Raw genomic sequence first — 21,418 nt, 5'->3', positions numbered from 1 at the left:
ACAACCACGAGAAGCAGTTAGTTGACTAACAGACAATAAATTGCAGTTTAAGGACGGAACAAACAAGGTATTAAACAAGGTAAGAGACGAAACAGACACAATGTCAATGCCAAGGACTGGAGAAGACACACCATTGGCATTAGTGATGAATGGTTTGGGACTACTAGATGACAAGGATTGGAATGCATATCTATCACAAGTCATATGATCGGTGGCACCTGTGTCAATTATCCATGTATTTGTACAAGAATTAGCAGGAGTACGCAAAGCACAATAAGATATACCTGACTTAGCAGCAAAAACAGAAGTATTGACCAAATTTCCCTTAGGAGCCGGTTGGGTAGCCTTAAAAGAAGAGTCCCCTGGAGATGCCTTCATGCCTTTCGGATGCCATTCCGGATACCCATGAAGTTGAAAACACTTCTCCACCACATGATTGGTACCATTACAATGAGTACATTTCCGAGTGTCATTCTTTCTAGAACCGAACCGGTTACCACTCGAGGGTCTGGCCACCATGGCCATACTAGTATTAGTAGGACCACCAAGCATGACATCCTGGCGATTAGCTTCAGCACACACTGTAGCATAAGCAGTACGAAGATCAGGCAGAGGAGAGGTAGCAAGAATCCTTCCTCTAACACTATCCAAATGCGAATCAAGTCCAGCCAGAAAAACATATAGCCGATTAGCACTAACAATATCATTATACAACCCAATATCTCGCGAACATTCCATAGGACAAGGTTGAATTGCATCCACCTCCTGCCAAAGTTTCTGCAATATACCATAATATTCAATAATAGTTCGACCATTTTGACGAGTGGAAATAACCTGACAATGGAGTGAATAAGCCTTGGAACCATCCTGACTCACAGAATACTGCCTCTTGAGAGCGTCCCATATCTCCTTGGCTGTCGCCATACGAATAAACAATGAACGCACATCTTTGGTCATTGCATCCAAGAGCCAAGACTTAACCATGCAATTTTCATCTTCCCAGGCCTCAAATTCAGGTGAATCACGATTCGTAGGCATAGGATGTGAACCTGAAACTAAACCCCAGCGCTTCCGGCCTCGGATCTTATTCTGTGCATTTAAAGCCCACTCACCATAATTTGTGCCATCAAGCTTTTCTGGTGTGATTACTGAGTCATTAAAAGTAACCGGAGGAAGTGTAGGAGGTGTACTCAATTCAGCCTTCTTGCCATCAGTCTTGGAAGAGTCGGCCATGATACCAAAAAAAAAAAAAACTTAGACCAAGAAACGGATTTGTAGCAGCGGAACAAGTCAGAGAGCAGGTGTCACGCAGCAGCACAAAGCACACAAGGTGTCACGCAGCAAAGTGATGTGAAGGACCAGTGCTTTAGTGCTGCAAGTAGGAAGATTGACACGCAGCAACAAGGTGTCAAGCAACAAGGTGTCACGCAGCAGCCAGAGAAAACGCACACAGCAGCAGCACAAAGGATCGGCGTCAGAAAAAAAATGTGGAAGAATGGCACTGCAAGTAGGAAGATTGACGGCGGCGCAGCAAAAGAAGACGGCGGCGCAGCAAGGGAAGAACCGTCGTCGTCCCTGGATGCAGGAAAGGACAACGGCGTTCCTGGATGGCGTCGTCGTCGTCTGGGCAGTGCGTCGTCGTCATCTGGGCAGCGGAGATTCGTCGTCTGGGCAGCGGCGTTGCACACAGGAAGTTGACGGTGCACAGGCGAACAAGTGGCGTTGCGTCACTGGCAGACTCGGCGTCGTCTCTGGAACGTCGTCTCTGGAAGAGCTTAGTGCACAGGCGTCGTCACAGGGTCGGCGCACAGGCAGGGCACGAGCAGAGATGGGGTTCCGGTGAAGAGAGATGAACGATGGAGGCAGCACAGTGACTGGTCTTCTCTGTTTGAACAGATCCACAACACACCAGTACCCTCACAAGCAGCGGAATAAGTCACACAAGAGCCAAAAAATTAATCCCATGCACACAGCAACAAGGATTGACACAGAGATTCTCACGTAAGGAACAATAAAAAAACAGATCAAGATCAACCCTAACACACCACCAAAAACCTAAGTCTGATGAATAGGAGTTTGGGTGGTTCTGATACCATGTCAAAGAATGTGTTTAGGGTTTTAATAATTTCAGCTTATTTCATTAATCATATAAAAGAGGTATTTATACCTGTATAAGTGAGGGTCTAAATAGCAAATACATCTATTCCTATAATTACAAGAAAACCCATATAAACTAGAAATTTAACAAAAATTGTAATTCATTAAATGGAAGAGAATGGTGTGCACATAGTAGCAATGCAGCACTCAATTTTTTTATAATAACTTACTCATAAATCAAGTTTTTGAAAGATTTTTAACTAAATATTTAATAAAATAAAAAATTGAGTATAAATCCAATCTATCCGTGCACGCGCACGGGGAAGGAAATTTATGTCGTACCGAGTGCTCAGTAAGCTATTCAGGGCTCGACAAACTGAGAGCTCGGTAGCTTGCAAATACAGTTCCCCGCAGATGCGTTTTGCTTGCAGATACATAATTTTGCTTGCTGAACGCTCGGTAAAGCGGTTTGAGTTTCTATTTAAAGTTTTAACCGGGTAGAATTTGATTTAACTGTTTTTTCTCATTTTGAATTAAATGACCCATTTTTTAGTCTGTCAATTTTTGGGTCTGCGATTTTATATCCGCAGATTCCGCACACTGTAATTTCACAAACAGCCCAGTCTATCTTTTCTTCTCTGCCTCAACATCATCCACTCTACTCCATGACTACTCTCAGCACTCTCTTCCATTTCCACACTCCACCTTCAAACCCTAAACACACCTCTCCCCACCTCCACCTCTCCTGCTCCTTTAAACCCAAAATCCCCAAACTACCCTTCACCGCAACACCACCACCACCACCGGCAAGAGACAGAGTCATCGACTTCGGAAAACACAAGGGCAAAATGCTGGGGACCCTCCCTTCGAGCTACCTCAAATGGGTCTCCAAGAACCTCCGAGCCCGCGACTTCGAGGACTGGGCGAAGCTCGCGGACCAGGTCCTCGACGACGCCGTTTACAGGGACCGGATCGAGTGGGAGCTGGCCGAGGTCGTTTTGAATGGGAACCGGAGTAGTAGTAATTTGAGTGGTGGTGGAGTTTCGGAGCTGCTGGAGATTAGCGAGAGGTTTGGTTGGGACAATGAAGACAAATTGGGTTGGAGTAGAGTGAATTTTGAGCTTCTGGGTACTTCGAGAGGGGGTCGAATTCCGAGGCTGGGTGAGAATGGAGGAGGAGAGAGAGAGTTGCAGGGAGTGATGAGAGAGAAGGAGAGGAAGAAGGTTGGGGTTTTGGGGGAGGGAGGAGAGAGGAGGAGGGAGAGAAGGGCGAGGCTGAGGATGAAGAGAGAGGGTGGTGGTGAGAAGGAGGAGAAGTTGGGGATTGGAGAAAATGTGAGGGGTAGTTTTGGAAATGGGGTTGGATTGGGATTGAGGAACAAAGAGAATTATCATGATGAAGATGGGTTGCAGGTGGAGAATAATTCGAACCCATTTCCTGGACGTGAAGCTCTGTTGAAGAAGGCATACAACAGGAGATTTTTGTAATTTTCTTTTTGTTCTTTTTTTTTTTTTGACAAAATTTCATTTTGCCCTTTTGGTGTGTCAAAAGGATGGTGCATGTGTATTAGTGTGTATAGATGGTCAGTACGAGTGTGTATCATCATCCATTAGTGGTATTTTTATGCCACTTTGTATAAAGAGTTTTCAAATTCGAATCCTTCTCATAATAATGAAAAGAAAATTCAATATAAATTCAATATAACTAATTATTGATTTAGTGATATTTCTCGACTATGTGACTTGATTTCACCTCTATTAGAGAGATATTATAACACCACTTGATGGATTTCATCTCTAAATGGAGATATGGTAAGAAGTAATCTTAAGGAACAAGATTTTTTTATTGAATTTATAAATGTTAAATTTAATAACTTATTGATTCATTGTATTAAATCTAATCATTGAGTAATGTTTGTGACTTTGTACCATTGTGGGCCTTAGGTCCTCGTTTAGAATGCAGGACAGGACTGCATAGGATAGGATTGTGTCCTATGGACAAAGATAGGACATGTCAAAACATGCTAGTCCCATGGTAGACCACTTTTGAGTCGAAAACATAAATTCTTAGTTATTTACGACTATAGTCCCAAGTATGAGTCTAGTCTCAAATTCTTAATATATCCAATCTCATCCTCCAAAGAAGGCTTAGAAGTATTATATCCCATGTTGAGGAATTGTGAAAGATGAAGGCTTTCAAGGCCCTCAACCTCTTTAGTAGAGATTCTATATTTTTCCTTAGAGCATCTTTAACAAACTTTTTAAAATTTGACTCTTCAAACTCTACTTTGTTGACTTATGTGACAATTTAAAGTCAAATTTTTTACTTTAAAATTGTTAACTCCAACAAACTCTTCAAATTTCATTAATTTATTTATTTATTGTTTATCATTTTTCTCATTTCTCATATGACTGTTAAATTTTAATCAGTTTATGAGGTGGCCACACCAATTAGCAGGTTTGGTTTGAGTTGTGAGACTCCATGTATTTGGATGGAAAAAGGGCCTCCCTGGCTTCATTCTTACCTCCATATTGATGTACTTTATTTGGAGTTTATTAATGAATAATATGGCATATATTGCCTTGATAAAAAAACAATCAGTATTTTAATGATAGATATTGATTTGCATAGTTTCGTTCACTCATCCGTTCAAACTAATCTTAGGTCCCTATTTAGACAAGCTAATTTGTCAAGGCTAATGAAGAAGATTTTTCTAATGTGGTCTAACTAATAGAGCAGTTAAAGACTTTTGCGGAGTATATTGGAGATGCTCTTAGAGGTCTTATAAATCATGTCCATTTCCTTGTATAATATATTGACATATTGTAATCACTTTATTCATAGCAAAAAACACCCCAAACACAGTAACCCGACTAAACCGGTTAAATGAACCATGTTAAATTCACATCTCTCTCATGTTCTTGTGATTCTTTAGCTTTTGACAATTTGTATCAATTTTTAGAATTAATAAGTATACTAACTACTCCCAAATCAAAAAACAAAAGTATAATAACTACTCATTTATACTTCAAATATGTAGTTTAGAAAAACTTTACTGGTAAACACATTAGTTATCCTAATACAATTGGACTGTCATTTGACTCATTTCAACTAAAAAAAATGATAGATGCATCTAACGATTCTAACTCATGGTCGGTGGAACTTATATATATCAACTAGTTTATAATTTAATAATATTTCTCTCTACGATTATTAAAAAAGTCTCAAATTCGATTCTTCTTTCTATAAAAAAAAAAAAAAAAAAACAAAAGACATTATTTTTTTTCTTTAATTAGAAATTTTACAAGCAGCCACGACGAGGAGACGAACCAAAGGCCTCATATTTTTAAGGCTTATTATGATTTTTGCCCCTTGAACTATGATTCCATTCCTAATGCGCCCCCTTACTTATTAATTTTATCAACTTACCACCTAACAGTTACAACGCTATTCTAATGTACCCCTTCGTCCAATTTCCGTCTTAACTTCCGTCTATTTTGCTGATGTGGCAGGGTATATTGGTCATTTTGACCTCCCTGGACCATTCAGCACCCCATTGTTTCCACCTAGACAGCCCCCAATTGTCACATACCCACATGTGGAACCCACCCGATGCCAGCTCAGCTGGCCCTCTTTATCTCCTCAAATCCCTTTTTTTTTTTTTTTTTTGGATCTGGCTTATCCATCGCCAGTTGTTGGGGTTGGGTGTGGGCTGTGTGGTCATTCACCGTGATTTTCTTTTTGGCTCTGAGAACTCATCATTTCAGATGAAAAACTTGGTTTGTTGGATTACAGACACTCTCACAAGATTTTAGACGCACCTGAGGAACAGCGAAGGTGACTGCCTACACCAAGCTCGGCTTTCTCCGGCCACTTCCCGACCGACCCAGCCAACCGGCATGACCTCCAGGCACCGGCCACCTCCTCCTTGGCTTCTTCCCGAGGGCCCAGCTCCTCCCTGCACAGAAAACCCAAACAGCCGTGAGCTTCCATGGCTGATTTGAGGAGATAAAGAGGGCCAGCTGAGCTGGCATCGGGTGGGTCCCACATGTGGGTATGTGGCAATTAAGGGCTGTCTAGGTGGAAAAAATGGGGTGCTGAATGGTCCAGGGAGGTCAAAATGACCAATATACCCTATATACCCTGCCACATCAGCAAAATAGACGGAAGTTAAGACGGAAATTGGACGAAGGGGTACATTAAAATAACGTTGTAACTGTTAGGTGGTAAGTTAATAAAATTAATAAGTAAGGGGGCACATTAGGAATAGAATTATAGTTTAGGGGGCAAAAATCATAATAAGCCTATTTTTAACCTATAAAAAGATAAGGAGAAAGAGAAAAACCAAACTATGAATCCTTCAAAAATATGTCACTCACCTGACATAGCCACCTAAGCAGAACAAAGCCCACTCTTTTCTTCTATTGCAACATTCAGCTGAAAATTCGGCCAAAAGAGAGTTAAAAAACATTGAGCTGAGAAGCTCACTCTTCCTCTCCTTTCAGGTAATTTTCGTTATCACTCAAATTTAATTTGTACAATCTTTGTTTTACCCAATGATCTTCTTTGAATGGGTGTTCATCTCTTCAGTTCATATTTGCACCATCAAAATGTCCACTGAGCTTTTACTCAATTTTAGAGGGTGTCCAAGTTTCATTGGTTTTGTTGATTCTGAATTGTTTCACTCTGCATATTATGTTAGCCAAAGAATAATATTTCATATGTGTTTATTGGATTAAGTGGCTATCCTGATTTTTACATAGTGTTCTCTCTCGTTTTTCTTTCTTTGTTGGGCATGCCTTTGAGATTTGAACTTTGAACTGAAAACTTGATTAAATTTTGATAATTCAACAATACCCTTATGGGTAGGCAAGTTTCGTGCGCCATGTAGTGTGCTGAATTGTTTCAGCTTTGTAATTTATGGAATTGAAACATTAACATGTGTTTTGGTGGGTTATTTATATGAATTTTCCATCTTTTATCTCCTTTTTCTATCTTCTTTTTGAATATTATATGGTCTTTCACTGAAGCTAGCAGAATTTGGATTGATTTTGATGAAACAAATATGGTTTCTTTGTATTTTTGTTATTTCTGGAGGAGTTGCTGGGTCAACGGTTATATGTCTCGAAAACAAGAACCCAAGGTTTTCTCCTTATTTTTATTATCTCCTTGGATTATCTTATAACTATAAGCTAGAATAAGATAATCTAGCAATTATTTTTGTACACTACAATTTTGAAGTTAGTTCACGCCCCAGTTCCTCTGCATTACGGTCTAGTATTTTACTCAAAAAAATTCTTAATAATGCATGTTCCTCTGTGATTTTTGGTTTATTCAATGTAAAGAGGCAAAGTAATTCTTTTTTTCTTTTTAAGGGAGGTAGCTAGGATATAAATTGTTGAGTTTGATTGGGATTTTCTTAGAATGATTGGCAGTTTGATTATGACTTGTTAATTGCTTAAATGGCCTTGTTTTGAATGAAGGGTTGTCTATTTTATTGTTGATTTACTTTTTGAAGTAACTTATTATGTTTGTGGTTCTTGCATTGCAGAACTCTAATGACAAAGAGTTATGAATATGGCACTTTAATGTCAGTTGACAGTTCAATTGGAAAGCTTCCTGATCATCTCCTAATAGAAATTTTTATCCGAGTTCCTGTGTTAGAGTGGGCACAAATATCCTGTGTACAAAAACAGTGGGCCAATCTGTTTCGTGGAGAATGTTTGTGGCAAGCTGCACTTGTTAAGATATTTCCTTTGGCTAGACAAGCTAAAAGGTGGCCTGGACCTATCCCTCGAGGCTTGAGCAAGAGGTAGAATAACATGTCTCCTTGCCAGTTTGGTCATCTTTTTTTTTTTGTTGCTCTTTATTCTTTCTTAACTTTTCAAATAAATTTCCTCTCTTTTAGTAGTTCCTTTCTTCCGAGTATTTGCATTTTTTTTGTTTTTGAGAAAGGGCACTCAAATCGCTGATGGTCTATAGTCATTGCCTTAATGCATTTTTCTATTGTAACTTATGGCTTAAAAATTAAATCAAAGGACAAGTTTTGGCTTAGCTTGATTTGTTGGCATCTTAATTAAAGAAATTATGACTTGTGTCTGGGTGTCTTGGATTTCTTCTGGAGTATCTCCCTTCCAATCCTAAACTGATAGTTGTCACTTTTTCCTTAAGATCCACATATTAATTTTGTTTCCAAATCAGTTCCGAAAATTCTTTACAAATACATGGATATCTGTACTAGTAACTGCTGATTTTATGCATGAACTTTAGTTCAAAATGAGTAATATTCTTGGTAACAGTTCAAAATGAGTAATATTCTATCTCACACAATTCACATGTTTTTTCAGTGAAAGTCTACGTATTGTAGCGCATTTACTGTGGAAAAACTCGGTTGATGTAGGTTTGAATTAGGCCCCATTTCTCATCACATTTACAAAGATGTGCTGGCTTATATCATGTATCAATTTATATATATGCAAATTGTTGCAACATACAAATCATTGTCCTTGCTAACTGTCATTTATATTTGGTTTTAGTATCATAGGTATTTTTATCCACAAATTATGTTTTGCTAAGGATATTGGCAATTTTCTCAGGAGATTTGCAGCTTTATATGTTGGTAAACACATCTTTGCTCTGGATGGTGAGATTGATGAGATTGTAGGCCATACTTATTTGTTTCTAAAAGAGCAGCTTGAGCTTTCAACTATGCCACCCTCTTCCAGTATACTGCATGGAACCATAATAGGTGTGTTTCTAATTTTACTTGCATCTTTCTTGATTTCAAACCTTACAAATTTTCAATTGAAAATATGATATATGAAAACATTATTCATGAGTTGAGTACTGATCCCCAATCTTGAATTTGATGGATAAATTAAAGTGTATCTAGGCTAATTAACTTTGCTTCTAACTTATGGACATGTTTAAAACTTTTGTTTAGCATAGCATGTAAGGCATATACATCCTGATGTTTATACCTCAGAAATTGTGAGCCATCAACCTTCATGTCATCTTGAACCCGTTATTGTCCATCTTCATGTGACACACACAAATTTTGGATGCCAAATCTGATAGTGAATTGCTGAATTGTATTACTCATACTTGGTTTATTTAATACCAGGTGAGATTCTTTTCACCTCCTGACATGGGATTACTGTGTTTTAGCAGATCAATTTATTGCTTGTGGTAAATCGAGAGACATGGCTCATGAGCTTGCTTCCCAGATCTGGCTGGCTGTTCTTGACAATTTAGAGGAAAATGAGCACACTTTTCAATTACTTAAACGTCTTGCACAAGAGGGGGATGTAAGCTATCTTTTTTTGTTAGTTATCATGTATATTTACTATAACTACTTCAGATACTGATCAGCATGCATACATTATTAGTTCATTTTTTCTCTCTGACATTTATTATCTGAATTGGTTTAGAGAGAGAATTTGGTGCGCATAGAACCATACAAACACGAATAAGTTTATATTGTTCTTGCAATGGGTTTATCTTTCAACGCGCTATATGTTATCTGCTGCTATTTCATGTCTGCAGGTTTTTCTTCCATACCCATACTCGAGATCAATCAAAGTCCAATGGAGGGTGTTTGAAAAGCTCTTCACAGATTTTCGTGACTGCTTCAATCATGTAGATTACTATGATGTGTTGACTTGTGCAAAGCACAGGTTTCAGCCAATACCATCCACTTGGTTGGGGTACTAATCCATCTCAGATGCACATTCAGGATACATGAGGTTTTGTATGTGGAGATAACTCTTGCCACCACTGTCCGTCTCATCTTGAAGAGAACCACCCTGAGAAACATCTGAAAGTCCTATGCCATGCTTGATAGGAGTAAAAAGAAACTGTATTATATTTGTGCCATTAATAGTTACATGATTTAAGTATATATATATGTATAGGGTTTAGGGTATGAAGAGTAGAAATGAAGAGGGATACATGTATAGGGTTTAGGGTAAGAAACTGTATTACATAAGAAAATGAAGAGCGGAATTCACAAGTTTTGCAAATTTGCGGACCAAACTGAAGCCTCTTCGCTTTGGTGAAGGGGGTTCGATTGTTAAATCAAAGCCTTCCATTTGGTTTGAAGGGGTTACGGTTTCAAGCCATTCTTCAATTTCAAACCTAAACCCTCTAAAATTAAACCAAAGGGAGTTTGTTTTGACAATTGAACCCCCTTCATGCTAAACCGAAAGGACACTCTTGAACTGAGTGCGTATCAGTGTATGTATGTCCAAGTTTGAAATTTGTTGTTGTCCAAGTACAACCAAGATTATCTTTTTCTTTTTGGAAACTAGCATGAATCAAATTCTTTTGGGGTCAAACAACCTTATTGTTGGTTAGTTTGGACGCTGACACATTATGCTTTTTTTGGACATGGACCTTATGCTTTCTGCAACTTTTCTATTTCACACTTTGGTGTTTGGGTGGGGAGGAGGGTGTTTAATTGTTGTCAGTATCACGACTCACCAACCAAACTGTAGTCTTGTGATCATGCAGCTACAAGGCAACAAAAAATATGGAATTCTTTGTTACAGAAAATAAGATAAAAGTGCCATTTCCTAGGCCTTGGTTCAGAGTCTTGTTAGTTGTTGCCACCTCTCTCGTGAATTAATGACTACGTGCTCTCTCGTAATCCCTTCAATATTTCATTTAAAAACTTTGCGATAATTGGCTTTGTAGTAGCATCATTCAATGATAGACAAAACTTTGTCTTTATTATCTCGTGTGGGATGTAAACTTGTTTGACAATATTTTTAGAAAATTTAAAAGCGATTTGGTAAAAAAAGTTAAAAATGTTTTTGAGTTATAAAAACACTTAGAAGCGCTTTTTGAAAAAGCACATACTTTTTTAAGAAGTACTTTTAAGTATCTTTACAATAAACACTTTGATTTTTAATGAAAAACATATGTTTCTAATGGAAACAATGTCAGTGAATTTTCATTTACTGGGCCTATGTTTCACTCACTTTTAATTCTTTGTTCTTATATAGATTTTGTGCCTCTATGTTTCAAATCCGTTGTAGTCTAGTTGGTCAGGATACTCGGCTCTCACCCGAGAGACCCGGGTTCAAGTCCCGGCAACGGAATTTTTTTCTCTTTTACTTGTCTTCACCATCGAAATGGACTTATGTGGCCCAATTGAGGCCCACAATAGCTATCAGGAATAATGGAGATAGTGCCTTCTGTACCTACTCTCGGAAGCATAAAAGGGGGGAAAAAGCTACTAAAATGTAGTATCTCACACATCAATGATAAAAACTAAAAGGCTAATTACAAAGTATCCTCGTTTGCTGCCATGTTTAATTTCCCTCGTATAGTTTTACTTTTTTTAATAAATAATATTATATATCACATTCTTATACCACATTTTTATACTATCTCATATATCATTACTTTATTAGACAGAATTTTTTTTTTTTTTTTTGAGTTTTTATTTTGATTTTTTAATATTCAATGTATGAATGTCATGTAAGTTGCCACATAAAGTGATATGAAATTGTGGTATATCTAGCACTACTGTTTTTTAATATATTACATATAATTTTTAATTTAAATTAATATTACTTATTGCCAAACTTCTTTTAGGTTGATTGTTTGATTAATTCTTAAGCGGTGATACGGCATGCATAAGGTCTTTTTTTTTTTCTTATGTAGAAACTTAGTTGGCACCATGTGGACAATAACAACATATAACAATCTATAAAAAAAAATAGAAAGAGGGTTTGAGCAGGGGTGATTTGCAAAAGAATGGGAGAGCAGAGAGAGAAAGAGAGAGAAAAGAAAAAGGGTTTGAGCGGTGTGGATAAAGAGAAGAAAAATGGGAGAGAGGGAGAGAGAGAGAGAGTAAAAAAAAAAAAAAAGTTTGATGGGGGTGGATATGCAGAAGAAGAGGAGGAGGAGAAAGATTCAATCCTATGTGTTGAGTCCATATCAGCTGAGAGGCGAATTACAAAAAGCTACACCTATTAACGATTGACTAACCGGTCAAACTTAACAGAAATGTTGCATTGGTCATAATAACTTAAATTGAAAAGAAAATACATTGAAAAAATTAAAACCTTATAGGAATTGAAAATGAAAGCAAATTTGGGAGGGAGGCAAACATGTATTCAATCAATATAAAATATAAAAAAATCATATTAATTAAACGGAAAAATTTACAGTTATATTTTGATGAAAGTACACTTTTAAAAACTATGGTTTTACCCTTTCACTAAAAGTCAACCGTGTGGTTACAATAATGGTGACCTTTTCTTACCCCAAAAGATGGAATGGGTGTTTAAAAATTCATAATACAAGGACAATATCGCATATATATATATATTTCATTTATTTACAACAAATAAACTATTGAGAGGTATAATTTGATTAAAAACTTGAAATTTTTAACATAGTTAAAAAATGGGTTAATTTCATTTATATACCTCAACTATACATCACTTATCAACTGAGTATCTCTGGTTCAAAAACTTTCATTCGAGTACCTCAACTTCAATATTTCGTCAACTTAGTATCTCCGTTAGTTTGACCGTTATCTGCATACATGGCGTTGACTTGGCACACGCGGACCCCACCATTAAACGTTGATTTGTCTTTTAAAAAAGACACATATACAAAAATTAATAAAAAATTCAATAAAACCCTTAAAATTATATAAAATTGAAAAAAAAAAAAAAAAAGCTAACCCCCACCTCCCCCGCCCTTCCCCCCCAAACCTAGACCACCCCCTCCACCTCCCTCACCCCTCCCCCAAACCCAACCCCCCTGGCCCGTCGCACCCCTTCCCACCTAACCCCAACCTCTCTTCCACCCTTTCCCAAACTCTCCTAAAGAGAAACCAAAAACTCATTGCCAAGATTGAAAAAATTAATTATTTAAGGAAAACCCATCAATCAAAACCATCAAACATCCAAAACCCAACTCCAAAATCGATTTTTCTTCCCCAAATTTTTTTTTTACCTAAAATCAAAGTTGATTTGAAAAACAAGAACTAACCATCATTCAAGAGGAAGCCCGGAAACCCAGCAACACCTCCACTTCCCCTGCACAGCCACCCAACTGCTGCCTCTCTCACCGACCGCCACCCTCCCCCATGCGTCCTTCCGAACCCCTAGCCCCAACCCCAGGTCCTCACTTTCTCTCTTTGCCTTACTCTATCTCTCTCTTCCTCACTCTCTCTCCTCGTCCCTCTCCTTTCTTTCTGCCACTAGCAGTTCGTGCCTCTCCTCGTCCCTCTCCTTTCTCTCTACCTTACCCCAGCCCCGACCCCACATCACCACCGAAAACCAACCCAACCCATACGCAGCCCCTTCCCGCCCTGCCCAGCGCATACCCGGGCCACATCTCTCTCTCTCTCTTTCTCTCCTCCCTACACCACCAACCGAAACACAACTACTTCTTTGTTTTTGCATTTTCTAGGCATCCAAACAAGCATTCCATTTTAAAATTTCCAAGGTTCATCGTCTCACGCATACACAAACGATAACCACAGAAAAGGTATAAAAACTACAAAAACCCAATTCCCTCATTTTCTCTCATCCCGCTCAGTCTTTCTCAAATCTAAACGCATCATCGTTGCCATCGATGGAAAACGAAGAAGCAGCTCTCTCATCAAACCCTAACCAAGCACAACCATATCCCCCTAAGCCTTTTCCCTCCTTTCAAATTTCCACTCACAGACTCACAGACAATCCGCGACTAGGGCTGTAAATCGGCTCGATACAGCTTGAGTTCGTATCGAGTTCAGCTCGAGCTTGGTTCATTTAAGCTCGGCTCGAAAACAAACAAGCCAAGCCGAAGCTCGCTCGTTTAAGAAACAAGCCAAGCTTGAGCTTTAGTATGTTTGGCTCGGAAAGCTCGTGAGCCGCTCGTATTTTCTAGTTTATATGTTTGATATCTCATTTTTCATAGCTTATATGAAAACTTGCTATTTTTATTTCCTACTTTGTTTTTGTAATGTTTGGTTATAAGACTTCTACTATCTTACGTCTATTTTTTAATGAGAATTTTTGCAAAAGTTATAAGTTATCAATATTTAGATGGAATTATTTGGTACAGTTGTATTTCATGGAAACTATATTCATCTATATAGTGTTTTAAAGAAGTCTTTGGTGCCTATCTAATTTAATTAACAATATATATTAACTTTAAGTTAAAAATTAACATATTATAATACTTTCAAGAAGAAAATGTTCAATAGAAATTAATATTTTTTAAAAATAGTAGTTAATAAAATATCTTCGATAAAATTATGTTAAAAAGCTCGATACAGCTCGAGTTCGTATCGGGTTCGATTTTTTTTTAGCTCGTTCGAGCTCGGCTCGTATAAGAAACAAGTCAAGCCAAGCTCAAGCTCGAAAAATTTAAAACAAGCCAAGCTTGAGCATGGTGGTATTCGGCTTGACTCGGCTCGTTTACACCCCTATCCGCGACAACCCCATGCCGAAAGAATAAGAGAATGAACCTCACACTCACATAATCCTAACGTTGCTCTCTGCACAGCTTCACCACTAAGCCGCATAAACTGACCGAAAAGCCCCTAACAACGATGCAACACCTCTTCTGCATGGTCGGTGAGTCCCTGGTGTTTCGAACCCCAGGCAGGGACGACGAAGGAGGGGGGTTCGGTGGTGTTGCTGGATGTTTAGGCTTCCTTTTTTTTTCTTTTTCAATTCAATTATTTAAGTTTTATATATTATATTATTTTAAGGTTTATTAGTTTTTTATTAATTTTGGTTTAGGTGGCTATTTTTAAATGCCAAGTCAATATTTAATGGTGGGGTCCGCGTGTGCCACGTCAGCGCTACGTATGCAGATAACAGTCAGACTAATGGAGGTACTAAGTTGACGAAATATTGAAGTTGAGGTATCCAAATGAAAGTTCTTGAACCAGAAGTGCTCAGTTGATAAGTAATGTATAATTGAGATATATAAATAAAATTAACCCTTAAAGAATCTACTGAAGAGTGTAAAGAAGCTAGATTATAGTGGACCTTTAGGGGAGCATAGTTAAACTCAATTGTCTTGGGCCCCTCTAGTTTAGCTTGAAAAAGATCCCAACTTAGTTTAAGCTCTCTATTATTTGCAAGTAAAAAAGCTGTTTGTTTAATCTCAATTGAAATGTTCGAAATCAAGGGCTCAAACTCTTTGCAAAAAAAAAAAAAAAATCATATTAATTGCAGAATTTAATCTTTTAAAAAAGAATGTATTTGATACTTATGTTTTGATATTGTAAGTTTAAATTAATTTTTTTTATGTGAAGTTTAATTTAATTTAATTTTTTTTAGTACAAAGAGAGGCAAATTCTAGTGCATTTCCAACTACAAATTAAATTTAAATTTAAGATCCTAAATTTATAGTTTTAATATTTATTCACAGTACAAACATAATTATTTTGGTAATAAATACAACATCAAATAGGAAATAGGAAGGGTAAAAAGACTTGATGTCCATTTTAGGAATTTAAAGTGGGCAATTATGTAATTTGGACCAGCATGCACAAATCAAACCCACTTTTGCGCGGCTTTTTTCTAATTTCTTTGCGTTTATGACAATATTCTCTGTACGAGGACTGACAGAACTGTCTAACCCTCTCACTCACACAACGCCCACTGTGCTGCGTTGCTCTTGAGTTTCGTGCTCTTTCCACATACGAGAAAAAACCAAGACCCAAGTACCCAACACATTGACACACTCAGACACACCCCCCCATTAAACTAAGATCAAGACTGAATCACTAAACTTTATTAAAATCAAAGAAAAAAATCTTCATTTATAGCCAGCCTTTACCAAATTTAATTAAAACAATTAAAAAGCAAAACAAACAAAGTTTATTGGGATAATGGGGAATCCAACAATTTATTATTGCTCACATTTAAAGCATTTACAGTGATTTACGTTGTTCCCAAACAGTTTTCAGTCTTCTCTCTCTCAGCATACTACTTCTGGACCTCTGGTTGAAGGGTTATTGGCTGGAAACCAAATTTCTTTTTCTTTATATTTTTAAATTTTGAGGTTTTGGGGGTTCATCATGCACTTGGATCTTCTGGGATTTCATGGGTCTTTGGGTGATTGGTAGCATTTGGGGCTTAAAGGTGTCACATTTTCCAGTATTGGGTTGTTAGGAGTTGGAAGATTGGCGTTACTTTGTGCTACTTTTTTGGGGGTGTTTTAGAATGACATGTACCTTTTGATCTTTTGGGACTTGTGGGGTGTTATGGGTGTAGTTACTTTATAGAGTAGTGTATCCCAAAAATGTGGTTTTTAGCAGTGCAATGGTGAAGAAATGAGCAAATCTAGTTAAGCTTTTTTGGGTTCTGATCACAGTGTATGCTGCTTCTGGGCTCCCAAGAGGTAGTGGATTTTGCATTTACTTCCAAGCACTGAAATGCTGGAGAAATCTGCTGATCTTTAAGAAGTTTTGTGGTTCTGATCTCTCTGGGCTTTTAGCTGAGTCTACCAAAGGTGATTTCTTGATCTACTGTGAGTTCTCTGAAGCCTGTAGCTTGAGTACCTTGAGAGAAATGTACTTTGATGAGCTCTATAATGTTCTTAGCTAAGATATTTTACTAACAAAGTTTGTCCTTTTAAATGTTCTGAGCTCAGTATTGATTCTGGGTTGTCATCAGTTCAGTGTAAAGATCACTCATTTTCTTGCAAGGGAGGCTTGGGTTTTTAGTTCTTCTGCTTAGATCTAGGGTTTCTTGCTTATCAGATTGGATTTGAGAAACATTGATGGTTAAGTGATTTTTCTGTTAAAACTTCATGGTTTTATTGTTCAGAAGTCAGAATATATCTGCTGGTAGATCTCACTGCCTATAGTCCATAGCGACCTTGGAACAAAACGGAGACACTATTCCTGGAGTAGTGTCATTTGGGGATTTTAAATTTGTTGGTTAAAAAAGAGTAGTTTTATAAGCTTGGGGGTATAAGAAAAGACTATTTGTTAAGAAAGTACTTGATTATGGATTTCTTCAAAGTTAAAAAGTTTAGAAAAGCCCACAAACCAGACCTGGGAAATGGTTTAGAGGACAATCCTGTGCCACTTCAAGAGGAACCCAAGAAGGAAAATGTTGGTGATGATTTAGGCAAGTCAGTTAATGCTGATCCTATAGCTGAAGCTGAGGATGATGATGATGATTTCATAACAGAGGAGGTCAAGAGGAGGTTAAAAGAATTGAGAAGAAATAGTTTTATGGTATTGATTCCGGAAGAAGAGTCATCCCCCGAAGAAGAGGAAGAAGAAGCGGAGGGTGAGACAAGCTCTAGTGAGTGGAGGGATGTAGAAGCAGAAGGTCGGCAGTGGTGGTGTGGCTTTGGTGCTGTATATGACAAGTACTGTGAGAGGATGCTGTTCTTTGAACGGATGAGTGCGCAGCATCTTAATGAAACTGGTAAGCTTCTAATTTATTACTTTTTCAAATTAAAACATAATTTTAGGACTTCACTTCTTTTTGACTGGTTGTTTGGGCTTGAAAAGTGTATCTTTATATAGATCTGTACCTTCATGATATACATATAAAATTTTCCCCTCCCTATGTAAAATGGAAAAAGAGAAAAAAAAAAAAAAAAAAAAAAAAAAAAACAGATTGGATGTGCCCAACAAGCTATTTGGGAGGATAAAGTAAGTAAAGATATGAGGAGGTGTAGGCAGTGTTGAAATAGAAGTACATCTGATTTGAGCTTAGTTCTCTTTTGAAATAGCTGGCAAAGAATTGATTTATTCAGCCAAATGTAGATAACTCAAAAATGCTAGAAACTTGATTGAGTTGAGCTCTAGGCACATGAAGCATGATTAAGTTTTCAGTTCCTAATTGTGTTAATATAAGTTTCTCTACTGAATCTAATAAATCAGGTTTGCTGTTTAACTAAAGCATCACTTTTGAGCAAAATGTAAACTAAATTACATATATTAGATCGCTTGAGATTTAATTATAAACGCTGAAATTATTTATTACTAGACTTCAATGCTAGGTTGGACTGTTGATCTGTCCTCTCTTGTATACTTTAGGTGAATGTGTAATGAGATTCCATATGTTGTGTTTTGAGCTCCAGGGTTCCTGTGTAATGATAGATTCTTTAAATCTTCATCACAATTAAAGTTTGTCTTACAGGCTTACAAACCCCTACAACTCCATCACCAAAATCTGCATCTAAGAAGCTTACCTCCCCTTTTCGCTGTCTTTCTTTGAAAAAGATTGAAGAACCCGATGGTGAGACTGAGCATCTTCAGCAGCCAGAGAATGACCCTTATCAGGATATTGAGACAGCATATGTAGCTCAAATTTGCTTGTCTTGGGAGGCACTGCACTGTCAATACACTCAACTGAACCAGCTAATCTCATGCCAACCTGAAAATCCCACCTGTTATAACTACAGTGCCCAACAGTTTCAACAGTTCCAAGTTTTATTACAAAGGTTTATTGAAAATGAACCTTTTGAGGAGGGCCTCAGGGCTGACATTTATGCTCGCACACAGAGACTTATGCCTAAACTACTCCGGGTCCCTAACATACAAGGTAAAGCTCTTGTAACGAATCCAAATGAAATCTTGGGTCAAGAATTTTATATGCCACCCATTTTGCATGTCCTAGCAAATGCATATATATTTGATTATCAATTTTGCTAAAAGTAAGGTGCCTGTTGTTAAGTTCACTGACTTTGTGCTTGTGAATTTGATGTTAAGAACTTTGCTTCATAAATTTGTTCAGGTCCAATTCAAAAAGGGACTGAGGAAGAAGAATCAGATTTGAAGGTTCATGCCCCTGATCTCATCAAGATTATTGAAACCTCAATCCTCACTTTCCAAATTTTCCTGAAGATGGATAAGAAAAAAACAAACTCTGTTCTTAACTTGTTTGGGAATCAAAACCAGGCTGCCACCCCACTTCAACAGATTCAATCTTCTCTAGAGAAGGTGAAGTTTTATGGTGTATCTTGTCTTTTATCTTTCCACATTGGCATTTTTATACGAGTTATAACAAAGTCTTCTTAAAAAAAAGATTAGCCTGGGAATTTCCTAATTTGCTCATTGGGGGAACCCAATTATGAAACAGTTTATTGGTCCCTATTACTAATAACATTGTTGTAAGTTTCAAATTCTTTTTACTGTGCACTTGTTGGAGATTCAGTCTTATTCTTGTTTGTGTGAGTTTCCTCTCAAACTTGTTGTAAGTTTATGCACAACACCTACATGCATATACATTAATGTGTAACAAAAGTACTAAATTACCTCTAGTGTGTTTCAGATTCAGATACTGTAGGTACTTTGTAGATTGTACGGCACCCCTGGATGATTTTGGCAAAATTTTGTTGAAGTTTTTCTTTTTATGTCTTTTTTTTTGCCTGAAAATGGGGTTTTGGGTATTATGATATCAAGTTGGAGTTTAGGGTATTATGGTTTCTTTGTGAATGCAGTATCAACTATTTGAAGGTGCATTTTCCATCAGGGTGGTTTTGAAGTGAAATATATCACTGATGATCACATTCCTTGTATTAGTATTATGTTGGTTTCTTTTTCTCGAAATTTTTAGTAATATACTGTCCTAAAACTTCCCTATTTGTGTTGCAGAAATCGATGAAATTAAAGGAACTGCAAAAAAAGAGGAAAGGTTGGAAGAAGAAATCCTGGCCACAATCACAAGAAGACGTTCAGCTTTTGTTTAGCCTCATTGATGCCAAAGTCTTGTCAAGGGTTCTGCGGATGGTGAGAATAAGCAAAGAGCAACTGTTTTGGTGTGAGGAAAAGATGAAAAAACTGGATTTAGTAGATGGCAAGTTGAGGAGAGACCCCTCTCCCACCCTTTTCCCTTGTTAATATCTGCTAGGAATGAACTAAGCATGTGAACTTTTGATGGTTAGCTGCAGACTGAGCTCTCTCTCCAGTTTTTTTTTTTTTTTTTTTGTGCTGCAAGGAATTTTATCCTCTGGGAACTAAAAATGCCAACCTCATACTGTCTTTGTATGAATGTTAAGGAAACTTTCCTTTTTGCCATTAAGACTGTAGAAGAGCCTCAGTTTCCCATATCAGAAACAGAAGTTGTTCAAACAAAGTCATTTGCAGTATGCCATTATTATTTTGTGTTAAAAATCTGCTGTTAGATAAATTTTGTGTACTTCTCCCTTTGTTTGGTTCCACGTGCATTTGCACTAACAGAACATAGACTGCATGGTGATCAACAAGAGCTTATTCGAACTTAAATTGAGGACAAATAAAAGATGAATTTACTTTAATGAATTATTAATATCAACATCTGTGTTAAATTTAATTATTAAATGCATTCTTTATTTGTTGTTCAATTTAAGTATGTTAGGTGACATTTCTGATAGCCAAATTTTCTAAATTCGTATAAACAAAAGCATAAGCCAACAAAAACATAAGCCAAGTTTGTTATGGATTTTAATATTATTATATGGTGGCAAAAGGAGCCATCTTTAGGAAATAAAGCCCAGTCCCACATTAGAAAACCTAATGTCATGGTATTTGGGCACACGCTTCCCTAATTAATGACATCCTAAACTTCATAGACTACTTTGCAGAAGCCAGAAGCCACCACCACCACCTCACATTCACATCCCCCTAGATTTGGGCCTTGGCTCTATTACTCCTTTTGTAGGCCATTCCTAACCCGTGTGGGCCCCTCAAGGTCCTACCCATGCAAAACTTTAGTTGAAAGACTATGGGTCTTTGAAGTGGACATTTTTTTTTTCATTCTTTCTTCTTTTTTAATTTTATTTAATTTTCATGGATGTAAAATTGAATTTAGAAAATTGAAAAAAAAAAAGAGAGGATTCAAATGAGAAAATTGGGGTTTAAAATAAAACCACTTTAAGTTAATCTAAGCCATGTGATTTACCAAAAAAAAAATAAAAATTAAAAGGTATAGTGTAAATGTGTAATTCCCTACAAAGAAAATAACTTGCATGTCTCTGTGACAGGGATATGCTAGTGTCACCGCAAAAAGAGAGAAAGGGAAAAAGGAGAGAGAGAGAGAGAGAAGAATACTAGCTGTGATATTTCCAAAACTTGTAACTTTGTAAGTCCCTTTTTCTTACAAAATAAAGTAATTGAGTAAAATCTAAAAACACAGCGATAATGGCTGGTTAAGCTAGTAATTTTTCCAAATCGCGTTATCCATCTTGAGGATAATATGGTCATTATGACAATATAATATGCCTCGATGATTTTTTAGCCATGATTATAATATTATTATGATTATTTTTAAAGGATTATAATATTATTATGATAGTAAACGGAGAGTAAGATACTACGTTACCCGACGGCGACGTTTGCTCTCCTTAAGTAGCC

General features: G+C 37.2%; 3 protein-coding genes and 1 non-coding gene across 9 annotated transcripts; all 4 read left to right on the top strand.

Moving 5' to 3' along the window:
• Window positions 1-2,722: 2,722 nt before the first annotated feature.
• On the top strand, window positions 2,723-3,750 carry LOC147287673 (golgin family A protein). The gene has a single exon (XM_086242406.1). It carries the CDS (start codon window positions 2,763-2,765, stop codon window positions 3,582-3,584), a length of 822 nt encoding a protein of 273 aa, XP_086098532.1. The 5' UTR covers window positions 2,723-2,762; the 3' UTR covers window positions 3,585-3,750.
• A 2,710-nt stretch (window positions 3,751-6,460) lies between these two features.
• Window positions 6,461-10,412, top strand: LOC147287672 (uncharacterized). Of its 3 annotated transcripts, none has more exons than XM_086242034.1 (5): window positions 6,461-6,602; window positions 7,649-7,909; window positions 8,694-8,845; window positions 9,265-9,404; window positions 9,643-10,412. In XM_086242034.1, the coding sequence occupies exons 2-5, from the start codon at window positions 7,656-7,658 to the stop codon at window positions 9,808-9,810; spliced, it is 714 nt and encodes a 237-aa protein (XP_086098160.1). In that variant the 5' UTR covers window positions 6,461-6,602; window positions 7,649-7,655; the 3' UTR covers window positions 9,811-10,412. The 3 variants fall into 3 exon arrangements, with proteins under 3 accessions (XP_086098160.1, XP_086098158.1, XP_086098159.1); XM_086242032.1 differs by lacking the exon at window positions 6,461-6,602 and adding an exon at window positions 6,673-7,240; XM_086242033.1 differs by lacking the exon at window positions 6,461-6,602 and adding an exon at window positions 6,684-7,240 and having other exon boundaries at window positions 9,268-9,404.
• A 713-nt stretch (window positions 10,413-11,125) lies between these two features.
• Window positions 11,126-11,198, top strand: TRNAE-CUC (transfer RNA glutamic acid (anticodon CUC)). The gene has a single exon. It is a non-coding gene; the product is annotated as a tRNA-Glu (tRNA).
• Window positions 11,199-17,074: 5,876 nt separating this feature from the next.
• Window positions 17,075-19,927, top strand: LOC147287670 (DUF1666 family protein (DUF1666)). 4 transcript variants are annotated; one of them, XM_086242203.1, is made up of 5 exons: window positions 17,075-17,504; window positions 17,755-17,763; window positions 18,225-18,640; window positions 18,845-19,027; window positions 19,682-19,927. In XM_086242203.1, exons 1-5 carry the CDS (start codon window positions 17,075-17,077, stop codon window positions 19,925-19,927), a joined length of 1,284 nt encoding a protein of 427 aa, XP_086098329.1. The 4 variants fall into 4 exon arrangements, with proteins under 4 accessions (XP_086098329.1, XP_086098328.1, XP_086098326.1 ...); XM_086242202.1 differs by lacking the exon at window positions 17,755-17,763 and having other exon boundaries at window positions 18,225-18,629; window positions 18,822-19,027; XM_086242200.1 differs by lacking the exon at window positions 17,755-17,763 and having other exon boundaries at window positions 18,213-18,629; window positions 18,822-19,027.
• Window positions 19,928-21,418: the final 1,491 nt, after the last annotated feature.

Source organism: Dryas octopetala, chromosome 4, assembly GCF_963921425.1.
Source record: "Dryas octopetala chromosome 4, drDryOcto1.1, whole genome shotgun sequence".
NCBI lineage: Eukaryota > Viridiplantae > Streptophyta > Magnoliopsida > Rosales > Rosaceae > Dryas > Dryas octopetala.
The sequence above is the reverse complement of the archived record's forward strand: the minus strand, read 5'-3'. Positions and strand labels throughout refer to the sequence as shown.

What these genes read in the sequence shown, in the direction of transcription:
- LOC147287672 (XM_086242032.1), top strand. Translation starts at nt 7,152, where the DNA reads ATGAAACAAATATGGTTTCTTTGTATTTTTGTTATTTCTGGAGGAGTT. An exon ending in CTCGAAAACAAGAACCCAAG is followed by an intron (nt 7,241 to 7,648) that starts GTTTTCTCCTTA and finishes CTTGCATTGCAG; the next exon opens with AACTCTAATGACAAAGAGTT. An exon ending in GTCTTGCACAAGAGGGGGAT is followed by an intron (nt 9,405 to 9,642) that starts GTAAGCTATCTT and finishes TCATGTCTGCAG; the next exon opens with GTTTTTCTTCCATACCCATA.
- LOC147287670 (XM_086242200.1), top strand. Translation starts at nt 17,075, where the DNA reads ATGGATTTCTTCAAAGTTAAAAAGTTTAGAAAAGCCCACAAACCAGAC. An exon ending in GCAGCATCTTAATGAAACTG is followed by an intron (nt 17,505 to 18,212) that starts GTAAGCTTCTAA and finishes TCACAATTAAAG; the next exon opens with TTTGTCTTACAGGCTTACAA. An exon ending in CCGGGTCCCTAACATACAAG is followed by an intron (nt 18,630 to 18,821) that starts GTAAAGCTCTTG and finishes AAATTTGTTCAG; the next exon opens with GTCCAATTCAAAAAGGGACT.
- LOC147287673 (XM_086242406.1), top strand. Translation starts at nt 2,763, where the DNA reads ATGACTACTCTCAGCACTCTCTTCCATTTCCACACTCCACCTTCAAAC.